This window comes from Belonocnema kinseyi, chromosome 5 (assembly GCF_010883055.1).
Source record: "Belonocnema kinseyi isolate 2016_QV_RU_SX_M_011 chromosome 5, B_treatae_v1, whole genome shotgun sequence".
Classification (NCBI taxonomy): domain Eukaryota; kingdom Metazoa; phylum Arthropoda; class Insecta; order Hymenoptera; family Cynipidae; genus Belonocnema; species Belonocnema kinseyi.
In genome coordinates, this window is record NC_046661.1 from 120,722,780 (window position 1) to 120,737,447 (window position 14,668).

At 40.0% G+C, this 14,668-nt stretch overlaps 1 protein-coding gene across 4 annotated transcripts in view; it reads left to right on the forward strand.

Moving 5' to 3' along the window:
* The window catches only part of LOC117172358 (homeobox protein homothorax), a 417,138-nt gene extending 402,907 nt beyond the window's left edge, over positions 1 to 14,231 (forward strand). For 3 of the 4 annotated variants that reach the window (XM_033360195.1, XM_033360197.1, XM_033360198.1), the window contains 3 exons: positions 311 to 369; positions 13,521 to 13,689; positions 13,801 to 14,231. In XM_033360195.1, the coding sequence (XP_033216086.1) occupies positions 311 to 369; positions 13,521 to 13,687 (226 nt within the window). In that variant the 3' untranslated portion in view covers positions 13,688 to 13,689; positions 13,801 to 14,231. The remainder of the gene's footprint in view (positions 1 to 310; positions 370 to 13,520; positions 13,690 to 13,800) is intronic. The other variant, XM_033360196.1, reaches the window with a different exon arrangement.
* Positions 14,232 to 14,668: the final 437 nt, after the last annotated feature.

The window sequence follows — 14,668 nt, forward strand, 5'->3', positions numbered from 1 at the left end:
CGCACTAAACGAGTTTCCTTCTCACTCCTTGCGCCTCCAACCTATTCGTATATGGTAGGTTCGATCTTTTTATTGTTGCTGGTCTCGAAATCTGCGAGGCGCGAAGTAAAATTTGGTGCAAAAGGCTTAGAGAAAGCAGGGATTAGATGACGAGATGCAACAGCAGAAAAAACTAATTTCAGCTGCCAAGGTGGTTTTTAGGAAAGGATATTTAAAGTTAAAAACAAATAAGGGTTATATACATACGGAATAAAAGTTTAAATCACATATCAAAGTTTTATATTAATCTATATTTCTCTTTTTGTTACAGGTTCATTAATGCGAGGCGTAGAATCGTTCAACCAATGATCGACCAGAGCAATAGAGCCGGTAAGTCGAAACCAGTCTTCTAAAAAAAAAAAAACTTTTATACACAAACGCAAGACTAAAACAAAAGATTTCCTCGATTTTATTATATCTTCATCAAGAATACTTAACTCTTGGAATAATTTTAATGTCAAATTATTCCATTCACATTCACTACATGTAGACATTATTCCTATTTACATGTACATTTTCAATTTATTTGAATTCATAAATTATGAATCTCGTCTTCGGGTTGGGATCATAAAATTGAAGACATACTTAAATTTTTCTATTCCGAAATTCGCTTCTTCCGTTGGTTTTTGATGGTTGCCCTGGGGTGGAAAATTCAAAAGCGTAATAATTCCGTCTCGCCCTTTAATCTGTAAGAACGTCGTCTTTACGAGGCGGGAATCACTTCGTTTGCAGTAAAAGGCGACAACAACTGCTTCTGGAAGGTTTGGGGAACAGGCTTGGTGTCTCCCTCCCCTTTGTCGAAAAAGAGGACTCAAGGGTTCCGGGTAGGGTGCGCAGAGGTGGATAACGTTCTGGATAACGTTCGGATAACGGTAGGATAATTGGTAGTGGTGATCAGAGCCAGTTTTACGATCCGGCAACATGCGGTCCGCTCTTTCGAAACCTCTTTTACTCTCCTTCTCTTTCTTTATTTTCCTGCTTTCCACTCTTTATCTATCTTTCTCTATCTTACCCTCTTATAAAATTTCTTTCTCTCTCTTAGAATCTCGGCCTCCTTCACTCCCATGTCTTCACTATCGTTTTTTTTTCTTAGGAAAACTACAGCTCTTAAGGAAACTTCCCGGTCGAGGGTAGTCCTTGCGAAGCAACGGCCGAAACACAGGTCGATTCGTGTATCTTTACGACTGAAACTCCCGACTCTTCAACTCCACCCCTCGTCTCATAAACACTCCGTGAGTTACGGGTTGTTTGCTTTACCAAAACTGGGCTTTAGGGGTCCTACAGTTTGGCCGCTTTGCGAATAAGAGTTTTGGCCACATCGGGCTACAAATTGGTTTGGCACAGCAGGACCTCTTTTCTCAATTCGCTTCTGGACAAAGTATAACTAATGGCTTCATTCCAGTGATCTTACGAGAAAAGCAAAATTTCAGACTTCTGTAAAATGTTACAAAAAAAGATAAAAGAAAAACGACTCTACATATGGTCAAAAGGGAACGCGTGTATCGAAGAAAAGTTCATAGGGTGAGAATGTTAAAGAGAGACGTTGCGGGATCCCGACCAAAGTGGAAACTCATGTTTGTCAGATTATCATCCTGAAGTCAATCCTGATCATGATCAATTCCGCTTTGTTCCCCAAATTCTCTCTATTTTCATTTCTGCTTGCAGATCCTATTTCAAACTTGTCGTTTTCATCACACCTTTTTTGCGACACCTTCCCCTAAATTTCACCTTTATTTGCTAGACTCTCTAATCTAATCTCCGATGCATCAACGAAGTGACGTCACAGATTGTAGGCGATGTGATTTACCATACAATCCAAAGCATGAGTTGGCAAAATTCAAGAATTTTGTTTATTTAGGGTTCTTAAAAATTAGCTTTTGTAAAAACAAAATACGTTTTCGAAAAATCGGATATAATACTTCAACTAACGAGTAGCTTTTATTCCCTAAATCACCATGGGAAAACTCCCTTGTCCACGTCAGTTTTCCATCGATCTCTCCATCAGGAATCCCTTCGAGATTTCATCTTTTTACCTCCTACTTCTCTACCACGTGTGATACACTCTGTGATACTTTAATAGCCGAAATATTGCCCCAAGGGCAGATTTTGTTCTCTCCAAAGCCATAAATGATAAATGTGCACAACCATATTAAATGTTCCTTCGCTATCTGGTCGGCGTTGAACTTTTAGATAATTTTAGAATGCTTTAAGTGCATCGTTTTGTAATAGTAAAAGTGAATATTCCCCATTTATTTTTTGTCAGATTATCTGCATCATGTGCAGCAAATTGGAAAAATAAAGTTATTTTATATATAAAGGATATATAAATAGCAGGGACCAATAAAATTGTTTTCAGGATAGATTAGTTGGCATCATAGATCGACCGAATCATCAGTGTAACAATCTTCTGGAATACAAAACTAAAGAAAGAGCTTTCATTCAAATATAAATAACCCGCATAAAAACGCATACTAATGAACATTCGTCGATTTTTTAAGTGTGTATTATAGTTACCGTAGTATGCAGAGTATTGCAGATGTAACGATGTTTCAACTCGGCCGCATCATCAATCACACTTTCATTACGAGTATTGCCTGCACCGCATTGACTCTGTGTACCCGCGGGACATTGTTATTACGAGTTACACTATACGTATGCGCCTCTCCATATTCCAAGCGGACAATACATCGCAGAGATCCTTATTTAATGTTCGATATCGCCGCTGGCCAATCAAAAGTTTATTGCCCGATTGGCGAGTTGCTGTTGAATGAGATCAGATATCGATTGCTATTGATTTCTTCGCGGAATAAGCATCTACTCGATAATAAACTAATCCAATACATCATTCACATTTTATTTTTGAAACAATATCCTACTGAATTTATATGATAATTCTATAAATTAATTACAATAATAATCTTTGATCTTTTCATCCGTTCTGTCAACACTGCTCGCTTTTCGTCTGTTTTTGGTTTGCGACTTTTCATGTCAGCGTGTAATAAGTAATGTATAATAATAAAGTATAAATTACTATTTTTAACTTAAGCTTGAAAAATTTTAAGTTCCAAATTGGATTTACCAGGAATTTTTTATACGGTTTGTAGTAACCATTAGACATCCTAAAATGTTTATATTAAAGAACTTAAGTAACAAGAATAAACTTTGCGATTAAGCAATCGGGAAAGCGTTGATGTAGCACCAGTTGGTTCAAATTAGTGTAAAATTAGCTCCGACTGGCAAACGAGCGGCAGTACTAAATTCTGATACGGGTGTAACGCACCCATTCCTAATACCGCTCATAAAACCGCGATCCCTTTTAAATCCCCTTCCTTCAATCACACCCGCGTATGTACACGAGCACGACCCAGTCAAACTATAAACTATAAACCCGCAGTGCATCATTTTACGATGTACAAGCTGCCACGTTGGCTCCCTTGTCTGCGTTTCTATTAGGTTTATATGGCACGAGAGCATTTCTCCCTACAAGTCCTTCCACGTAAGTGTCGGATTACAAACAAAGAGATAATTTATTGGAATCTCAATTATTAATAGTACAATATTTTCTCCGCTTAATAGAAAATAATTTAAAAATGATTAGTTTGATGCTTTTCTGTAAGGGCTCTTTTAAAAAATGAATTGCGAGGGTTCTTTTTATTATCGCTCGATAAAAACATAAGACCTTCTGTCGTGGACACTGATGGCCCAGAGTAGTTACCGCTCAGTTGGCAACACTGGTTGAATCGCCCTACGTGTTTCCGGAACGAGGTTGTAAAAACGTAACAGCGTTCCGAAGTACCGTAAAGCTTTGACCGTAAGGTGCATTTCACGACGATGAAACGACGAGGGGTCAAAGTGACATGGTAGAGGTGAAACTGTTTTTCACCTGAAGATATGCTGGCATAATAATCCTCTGAAAGTCAATTGAACGTTTTTTATCAGCAAAGGAACATTATTTAAAACTAATAACGTTTTCTCTTCTTTAGAGTTATATCTGTTTGGCATAATCACTCTTCCGAGTAAAGCAACAATATTGTTACAGCAATAAAAGATTTTCTACGAATTCTGGGCACTTATGCTCAATGTACATCGCTCACCGATGCGCGGTTTACTCTCGGGACTCCCCGCGACATGGCTATTGGCGATGTCATAATTGCCGGTTTTGCTTATTATGTTCGCGCTCGACGGTAGCAGAGGTCAAGACATGTTCAAATGAAAGTTTCAACCATAGATCACAAGGTGAAGTCTCTCAAAGGTTCGTGCTCATGCTATGGAAAGATGATTGTCATTTATGACTGCCACTTCATTTCCACTCGTCTGCTGTGTCGTGATTAAGGTTGCGCTCGATTAATGGTGAAGGTTCTGCTGATGGGGTTGAACAAAGCCTTTCTCAAGGTCGAGTGTGACATTCCTGTCGATAGTCGTGCACTTGGGTACCTATAAAAGTGTAAGACAGCAAAAACAAATGGTGGACAAACGACAATTTACTGTTTGTTTTTCTTTGTTTCGTAGGTATTAGAGAAGGAAACATTATTTCCCAGCCTTCCTCTGATTATAGGTTTTATCTCCAATCTCAATGCTCTGATCTAAGCTTATTTAGAATTGACAACTTCCGAATGTAACAAGTAGAAACCTTATTCTTATACCGTGAAATGAAGTGGGAATATAGGTCGCATTTTAGGAAGCATTCTCGAGTCTCCCCAGGCTAGGGTCGTTTTCATCGAATATTCCGTGCAGCCGAGTTGGACCCTATCGAATCTAGGCGCGGACCATTCGTCACGCACTCGCTGAGAGGTTCGCCTCGATAACGCGATCCCTGCTTCAGGGTTCCCTTTGCAGATACGCGGGTTTTGCAGAGCGCTATCAGCCTTCTGGAGTTCCAGGACCTTCTCTCTTTTTCTCTTTCACGCTCGCAAACCCTCGCAGCCCTTCTCGATCGCCTCTTTCCCCTCCAGCTTCAGGTCCCAGCTTCCCTTTCGCGAGCGCCATCAATCAAGGTTGTCAATTTGTAATGGCGATTCTCTGTGTCCATCTCGGTGCCAGACACCCTCTCCTTACGCCGAATCCCTCGAGCTCCCTTTTCCAGAGACTGCGTCCATGGTCGAGTCTCTCCCTTTCCTTCTGACCCTTGCTCCGTTCTTCTCTACGATATAACGTCCACCACCCTCTGATGGGATATCACCAAGAGCTTTAATGTCCCCGGTGTCTCACGTGGATAAATAAAATAGATGTCTCGGGGTCAGAAATTGGGAGAAATTGCTCTCGCCTTTTTCCTTTTTGGTGCTTGGACTTCCAAGTTTTTCCCCTGTGAAAAGATCGATCCCAAATGTCCAGTCTTTTAGCAGATTTTATACTGTTTCGAAGCGCTCGAGACCATATCATAAAGAGGGAATGTAGTATCTACTCTAGGAAAATGCGACATCAATTTCTTAAATCCAAAAAGTCAATAAACGTAAATTGTCCCTCTTGCATTACGTTAAGGATCATTATTATCCTGTAAAACCCAGGATGAGTAAAAATATAAGCGATGCAAACTTTACGAGCTTCACCAGTCTTATCCAGCTTGCGCATCGTCGATTGAAATTTGCACGAGGACGGAATAAGAGAATGTAATGTTTCGCTCTCTAGAACAGAAATACCATACTGCGAATAACTACTTATCTTTTGACCACAAGATCGTGGTCGTCGTCGAAGTTGGACGTGTAATAGCGCTTGGTACTGGGACGAAGGTTTCTTCCACGTTGCCATTACGTGGAAGCCTTGATGGCGAAAGTGGTCTAGGGGGCACCGGTCAACGAGGCCCGAGATGAGATAGAACAGGCCATTATGCTGGACTGATAAGATAGGTCCACCCTCGGACGGAGCCTTGATACACCGGACGCGATCCGGGACATGAAAAATCTAACTGGCTACGACAGAGCGAACAAGACGAGGTAATAGAGAGGGAGAGAATGTCCAGCCCTCGAGAGTTGGCCCTTATCTTTTCATAGCGATCGTGACCGTCCGAGACTCCATTTCCGCGTCCGAGGATACCCTACCCACCAATTTATCTACTCCTAACGAGATGGTTCTCTCGCTCGTTTACATGGCGCAGATCGAACGCTCCAAGCAGAATTAAATGGAAATTGAAATCGATATGCTATCGTCTTATTTTCGAATCTTACATTTTTATAGACAATATTATTTAACTGGAAATCATGATTAGAAGTTTCTTAGTAGTAGTAGCCACTAAGAAAGTACAGAAAAAAGCACGCTTTTTTCTCGGTATCTTTCTGGTTTGAAAAATATTTTCTGATCAGTAAAATTTGAAATACAAACTTCCAAACGTGCCCCTTTAAATCTAAATCAGTGGAATTTCACTGAGAATCAGCTAGTGTTTTTGGCTGCTTATAACTGTACAATCTGTATATATTAACTGGGAATCATTTACTATTCGCTGAAATTCAAGCAGTTTTCTACTTAAATTCTAGTTATTTCCTACTGGTTTTCCAATAATGAAAGCTATTACATTTTTTCTAAAACTTTAGAACTATATACTGGAATATCAATGTAAAATTACTGGGATTGTAGTGAATTGGCCTTTATTTAAGCAGCCAGAAAAGTACGTTACCGATTGCAAATGAAATTCCGCTGTTTCAAATATAGACAGTGAAAAGTTTTTCATTCGAAGTGTTCAAAATTGAACTAAAAATTAAAGAATATATATATTAATTGAAAATTTTATAAATTAGAGGTTATGAGCAGTAGTCTTCAAAATGAGTTAAATTGACATTAGAAGCTTTAAACATTAGACAATTTCCAAGCGAGAATCGTTTTATATTTTCTCTTGAAATAATAGACATGAAACTTTGAAATGGATTTATTTAAAAGCTTGCAACTTTAAAAATGCTCTTTAGCACAAAACATTCTTCTTGAAAATTGAATAAATTTAAATTTCATATTTATTAACGATAAATAAAAATCTTTTTAAATTTGTGGAGATGGTTAATACCTGCAAAAACTTATAAAACAAATCAAAATTAAATAATTGAAACTATGTAGCATTTAAATTTGCACTATTTCAAACATTAGGACTAAAACATTTTTTAAAGGTATGAAATCAGCTTCAGTTGCAAATAATGGATTTAATTTAAATCTTCATGAAATATGACATTTCTGTTTTGTATTCAGTGTTTTTCATTTGCTTTAATATAATTTTAAAGGAAGGTGATTCAAAAACTTTTTAAACATTGCATTTAGAAGTGTTAATTCTTCAAATCTTCCACAGAAAAATATTGTTTAGAATCGGATCATTTTGAAATGTTAAAATTGTGAATGGTTTAGTTATTAATGTTTTAATTTTATCTTATTCGCCTTGAAGCATGTTTACTTACAAATTGTTAATTTTCGAACTGTTTAAATTTTTCTAAGCAAGGAGAACAGTATTTTTATTAATTTGAAAATGTTGTAGGAGAATTTTTTGCATAACTTTGGGTGACTTAAAATAATTATATATTCGAGTAAACACTTGTTTATATTTAACATGATAAAAACCTTTTATTGCAATTCGTACTGTAGAGCGTTTACATGCAGTGTCAGAAAAAGTCGCTACACAAAAACACGCAAAAACAAAGTAGAAACATAAGAGGTTCAACGTGGAGAGAATGACTACATTCATCCCAGATTATTATTATTATTATTATTATTATTTTTATTATTATGACTAATCCTCTGAATGTGAAAAGAATCAGTCTGGTAAATGTTAACATAATGGGAAGTCGTACAATTTTCTCCAGGAATATGGGGAGCTTCCAATTTTTTTGTCTTAGCAGCGACGGTAGCAAATAATAATGTTTCTATAAGTTGGTCATTTGTATTCGACGAGTGGCGCGGGAACACCCCATTTCAATTAACGTATGATCTATGTCGTATAAGGACCACGATGGCGGCACCTTTCAAAACCTTGGGGTCATAATGCGCGGGGGATCGGGACTCTAAGTAACTCTATATCACGTCTACGTGACACGAACCCGTCGCTATTCCCGCTGAAACTGGGGAAAAGTACGTTATAACAGTGCCTGCTAAAAGAAACGGACGAATCTGGAGCCATTGCCTCTTTTCTTCTACTCATCGACCCCTTGCCCTTCGGCTGACTACCCTTACGTCTAGGGAATGCTTGATCAAACTAACAACTCGTCAACCGTTGTCCAGTATTGCTGTAAATTGTTGTCATACACTCCGATTCAAAGTGAGAAAAAGCAGTAGTTTCTAATGATGATTTTATAAATGTTTTGCTAAAGAATAAAAGTAAATTTCTCTCATCTGTCTTTCAATCAGAAATTATACACGATGGAATTCGTTGTAGTCGGGATGATGAACAAGAAATCGTTACTGGGCAAGGCCGTATCGTGGTTGCTGGCCAATTATCATAATTTATAGCCGATCAGTTTAATTAAAATATCTAAATAGTGTACGCACGCGCCATATAAGACGCAAGAGGGTGCTCTTCTTAGGATCAGCCCTTCCCCCTATTTCATCCCACGATCGCCACTTATGTCGCTCATACCTTATAAATATTAAGTGGTTTATGGACTGTCTGGACAAACTAACTTCTTGATCATTAATTATTTATCGCGTCAACGAAAAGTGGTCTGGTCAGATACTCTTCGGTTTTTATAGAATCAACCTCGGCGGACTTGGGTATTTCTTTATCGTTTCCTCTGCCATAATAAAGTGTATTGCGGTAGAAGTTAACTATATGTGAATTAATTCATTCTATAGTTTAAAAACTAGGTCAACTTTGAAAAGAATTGATAAAAGTTCACCCGCTTTGCACCTTTTAGAAATATTGCAATTTCAGTGACATTATAAACATCGAATTTGACTTTTGTCCACGAGCGAAGCAAATCTTCCGGATATCGAAACGGTTCATGTCCGCAGTCTGTGGAACATCCTCGGTGAAAAGTATACGAACTACCCGTGGCCGGGGCGGGCGTTAGGAAGGGAAGTTGCTTGCTGGAGACAGCGGAAGAAAAATAGCGGAAGTCATCGACCTCCAAGGGGCTATATATCACGTGGTTGCAATGGGCTGGGGTGGAAACGTGCACGTATGCGTATTTGTGTGCATGAGAGTGTATATGCATTGGTCGAGTGTTTGTGAGGAAAAGTGGAATGAGTGAGAGGAACCCAGGTTTTGGTGCGAGACAGAAAGCGAGCAAGAAGCTGGAAGAAAGAAAGTGATGGTGCTGAGGGCCAAGGGAAGGCAGAAAACTACCCGTGAATCTAGGATAGTAGTCCTTCGATTTCATGATCCTCTTAACCCTTTTCCATATTATTAACCTTTTTTTACTCTAGACTTAATTATTTGGGAATCTTCTGACAATTATATTCTGGACTGTTTCCAGAGATGCTATTCAGAAATGTGATGATATTTATACGCGTTTCCCCGGGACCGGAAGTCTCTAATACGGTCATTGTGAATCCGAACACATCGTAGGAACTTGTAGCGAATCTTGTGCTGTATTCGGTGGAATAATATCATCGTTGAGATTCTGGGGCTTAGGTCGGCTTGCGGAGGTTAGTGAGGCTCCTCCGAATTGGGCGCACGTCCCTGATTGATTAAATTCTCGCAATTACATCCCGCCGTACATCATCCGCCAGGCACCCCCCAGGGAAACTTAGAACCAAGTTTAGTCGTTTGGGGCGGATTTCGCACTTATGGAAAGGCAACAGGAGAAAAAATAGGGCATGTGGCCTTATATCATAAAGGTTGGCTTTGCATTCTAAAAGTTATTTTCCCAAGCAAATTTCTATCCAGGTTTTTTCAGACTAGCGTGGAACAAGCTATAGGATAGTGCGATTCCTTAAAGGGTCATAATTAGATTTTTGCGAAGTAAAAACGACTCGCTTCGAAATCCCTCCGGTCGACTTTGGTCCCGCGTAACACGAGAACGACATTAGTAGTAACTTATGGTTGCAGCCTGGCTGGATGCCGGTGTAGATGGTAAGAGGTCGCGGAGGTTGAGGTCGCGGAAGTAGGTGGCTGCTACCGAAGCCAGCCAGCTAGCAAGGAATCCTGTTGGTTGGAGGTTGGGTGCACTCGAAGTTAGTTGGCGGCGACACACCGAGTGTTCTCGTTGAATTTCCGACAGAGTTCCACGATCCGTGTATATACTGTCGACCTATCCTAACACATCCACATGCCAACACACAACTTTGGGAGTTTCTAGTCTACAGTCCGCCAAAACCGCGGAGAGAGGTACTGATCACAGACCGTGACAGATATGCGCAGTCTAAGTAACAACCATCAGTTTTCGCTGTTGCGCTCTCGCCAGTTTCACTAACGAACTCCTCGTGAGATTTAAGGCACTCCTGACGATCTTTTCCTACATTTTCAACAGCATACACAAAGTCCAATAGTAACTGATTTTAAAAGTCAGTAAATCAGTCTCTTATGATCTTGAAAAAATTATTTTATCGCGGAACAAAATTCAAGTTACCTCTTACGAATCGGAAGTTGGAGTAGGTAAGCACAGTAGAGAGGAAACGAAGGACCGTAATATTCTATGGAGGCAAACTGCCCGTAAAGGACTTTAAGAAAATAGAGATAGCAAAGTTGGAGAAGAAGCAGTCTCGATTCTCTATTCGTATGATGTTCAGAGCCTTCTAGAGAGAGAGGGCGAGACGATTCGTCGAGCGGAAACCGGAAATGTGCTCCGGAACCTTCAACAATCCCTCGATGAAACTATTGGTCATCCGCGACGCAATACCGGAAACTCCGGATCTAATAATTCATTCACCCGCCTGTGCCACGTCTCTCGTCAACTTTTCCCCCTCTCGCTGTAGCTCTGGCTCTTTGCTGTGCTGTACACTATAATTTACTGCAACGTTGATATTCGCTGTTAACTTCAATCAAAAAGGAGAAACACAAATAGCTATGAAATTGATTGTTTAGTGATGTAAAAAATCTAAATCTTCTGTTTTCTTTAAGAGAGAAAGTTGAGAATCAGAGATGAGATCAGCTGCGATATTCAAGACTGAGTACAGCAAATCGATTAGAATGAAGGGGACACCATAGTTTAAGATTGGGTTAAGTGTGGTGGTAAAAATCAAAAGGATTGGATGGAATAGGTAAGAAAGGAAGGTTCGCTGGCTCAGCGCGTTTTACTTTAACAGCGACCGAATCGTAAATCACAATTATTGCGAACGGTCTCCTCCTTTAAGAGTATTTTTCAAGTCCGCTCGGTGCGCAGTCTCTTAGCTAGTCTAACAACTCGTGCAAGATTATTATAGATCCCAGTGCAGTAGTAAGCGGCAGCAACGGCAGCACCAAGCCAGCATCGTTGTATATCGCCGTCTCAGGTCTCATCCTGGAATGTAGTCTCATATTATAGCCACTCGGGCGATATCCCACTAACGAGGGATGCGCTTGTAGTGTGATTAAACCGCGCTATAACGCAGCAGGGAGCCTTAGATGGCCGCCAGACCACAATATGGGAAATTAAGGAATCGCTTGCTGAGAGGCCAAGAGAGACAGCAAGACCGGCAAAAAGAGAGGGCTCGAAGGGAGATTTGCAGAAACGTGCACTATGAGAATCTCCCTTCAGTCCCATGCTAAGCTATTTATGTACACGCATTGCCGGATTTCTCGATCCTTCTTTAAGATTATTACGATCGTCACCAGTAAGCCAGGATTAGTTTTATATGTTCATATGAGCAAGAAATGGTTTCGCAGTTCGATGGGCTGCTGGTTTATTTTGTTGAGCGAGAATTCAATAAACTTCACCCCTAATGATGTTTATGGAAACCTAGAGACACTTGATTGGTTTGAATTATTGCACTACAAAATTAGAAAATCTTTTACTGCTTTGATGGAGAAAAGTTTTCAGAAGTTTGGAAAGTATTTATCACTTCAGGCATTATTTCTCAATTTTACCAAAACATTCGCATCTTCCAAATATCGAGTAATTATTTATGAAGAATTTGCTTCGCAATGATCATGAATTCTATACGAATTTTATTTGCAAGTAGCATCTTTCAGAAGAGTTCTACCTGTGTGAAACTGGAAAATTTGACGCGAGAGAGGAATCGAAGGGAAATAAAGTAGGGTCAATTCCTTGAGGTTAAGGTTTCGAGGCAGTTAGAATAGATAGGAAAAACACCAGGGTGTGTAATGCAATAAAGTCAGTAAAGCGGGTGGCGTGTTCGGGTCCGCGTAAATCCTGTTCGCCCTGGGACCCTTTTGTGTGTGCCAGTAGCGCGGCCCTGTAATTTATTTACAGGGGAAATGAGCCGGCCCGTTAATTGCCCTGCGCTAAGCTACGAGAAAGTATTCAGTTGATAGGAATGGAGGGTGCAACTTTCATGGCCGTTAGACCCACGAAAAGAGGATTGTGATACAAGGTAATTCGGATGCTTTCGGGAAATTTAGGTAGGGTTATCGTGAGGTTAGATATACGTGTACACACAGGAAAATGATTCTGTGTTTTGAATTTCAGTGTTTGATACTTAAGTGAGCAGTGCTCCTAACTTCTTAGAATTTGTAACAATTTCTATAAGGAATGACAAAAGCAAAATCTGGGCGATTTATGGGCATGGATATCGCTGGCGACGGGGCGTCATAATAGTTGTATCGCGACGGATCGAGGACGCTGGACTATGCAATGGGTTTAGCATAAGAAAGGCTTAAAAGCCGGTGCACAATGAGGCTTTGGTGCCTGTGCATTCGGGATTCCGACGTCGACTCGCGAACTATCTCATTCCCTCACTTTTGCTCTGGCCTTCCTAAGGGTTGTGTGCAATCAGTGGTCCTGATTTATCGTAGCAATATACATTAAGATACCGACATTAAAACTAGGGGAGCTTCCCACGGATATACACGAGTATAGAGGCTGAGAGTGAAGAATCCCCATTACTCCTGGTGATGACAGTCTAGCGAGGCAGAAAGAAGTCTCTTCAAATGGACGAAAATTGAAATCTTGGCAACACTCGTTTCTAATTTATGAATAACTTCATAATTTGCGTATGGAGTTGCATATTAAATTATGAGATTAATCTAATAAACCGGTTCCTTAAGATTGTTCTAAGTTTTAAAACTTCAGAAACTGGTTAAATTAGTCGAGAAATGAATTGGTTATCGATTAATGAATAAAAAGAGGGAAGAGACTTATTTATTCAAAAAATAAAAACTTAAATTTGTGCATGATTTTAATTCAATTGGAATTTTGAGTTCAAAGAGAGGAAAGCACCTTTCTCTTGTATCGAGGAAGGTTTGGAATCTCTTATGTTGTCTGATTTTTGTTTGATTTTTTCAATTTTTTATTTGTTGTATAATGACATTACACACATTACACAGCTCGTCATCTTGGATGGTTTTTCACATGAAGTTCTTGTTGTATTTGTAACTTGATCGAAGAAGGGAAAAACGTATCAATTAATGGATGACTAGCTTGACCATTACCAGCATGCCAATATCGGAACAGAGTTCTAACCGTAATAACGTGTAGTGTTTCCGCCATTGTCTGCAGGTCCAAGCGGTGCTTATAGTCCGGAAACGACGATGGGTTACATGATGGACGGACAAGCGGCCAGTATGATGCACCGGCCGCCTGGTGATCCAACCTTCCACAATCAGTACCACTATCCACCTGAATATTATGGTCATCACTTATAAAGGTGAGTGCTTACAGATCTTCAAATTGAATTCCCTTTTTTAGTGAGAGCTTTCGACTCTTCTAACTCTCAAATTTCAAAATCTTTGACACTTTGATCTTTTCTGTGTTTTAGCTGGATGCTGAAATAGGTCGACGAAAACGGCAATGTGCGACGACCCAGGGAAAGGGGAAAAACGGGATGAAACCTGGCTGGCAAGCCTCCGACCCGTACTTCGACGTCGCGCGCGGCCATTCTGAACACCGCAAGTGGAGGTGCCGACGATTCTTGCCGCGTGAACGCCCGATTTCGAGAATGTCAATCCTAATTGAAAAATGGAGAAAGAAAAAGACGAACAAACACGGAAAGTAAGCTAGCTAGTCGCAAAGAAAGCAAGGAAGTATAGTAGAACGAGAGAATCGCAGAAGTCATGAGCCACGAAAACTGGACACCAAGAGGGATGAACCATGAACAAAAGTAAACCATATCGTCAATGGTTACCCGAAGGAACCACCATCCCTAGAAAATTCAGCCGTAAGTGACGTGAACATACGGAAAAGTCAGGAGCAAAGAGAAAACTGAAAGGACAAAGAAAAGACGGCAAGCTGTAAGTGTGAGGGTCGCGAGAAGAAATTCATGTGATTGTTCTTTGTACAAAATATTGCGGTGTAATATTGTAGTGATTGAAGATATTAAATGTTAAATTTTAATACGATCGCAATCGAAGAGACTCTATATATATAAATATACTGAAAATAGTGATATAGGCAATTTTAGCGGGCATGTACATTACCTGGATGCTCGCACGGCGAGTGAGAAACGCGTCGCAAGATCTCCGAGGATAAAGACTAAGGGGTAGGAGGAGAGGAGATAAGATAAGGGAAATAGGAGGCTGACAAATGAAGATGCGATCGAGCCTAGACGCGTGTGCCGGACTCGGGGACCAAAATGTCCCCGATGATCTAATAGGAACATTGAATTTGTACAGTTCTTAATTATAAAT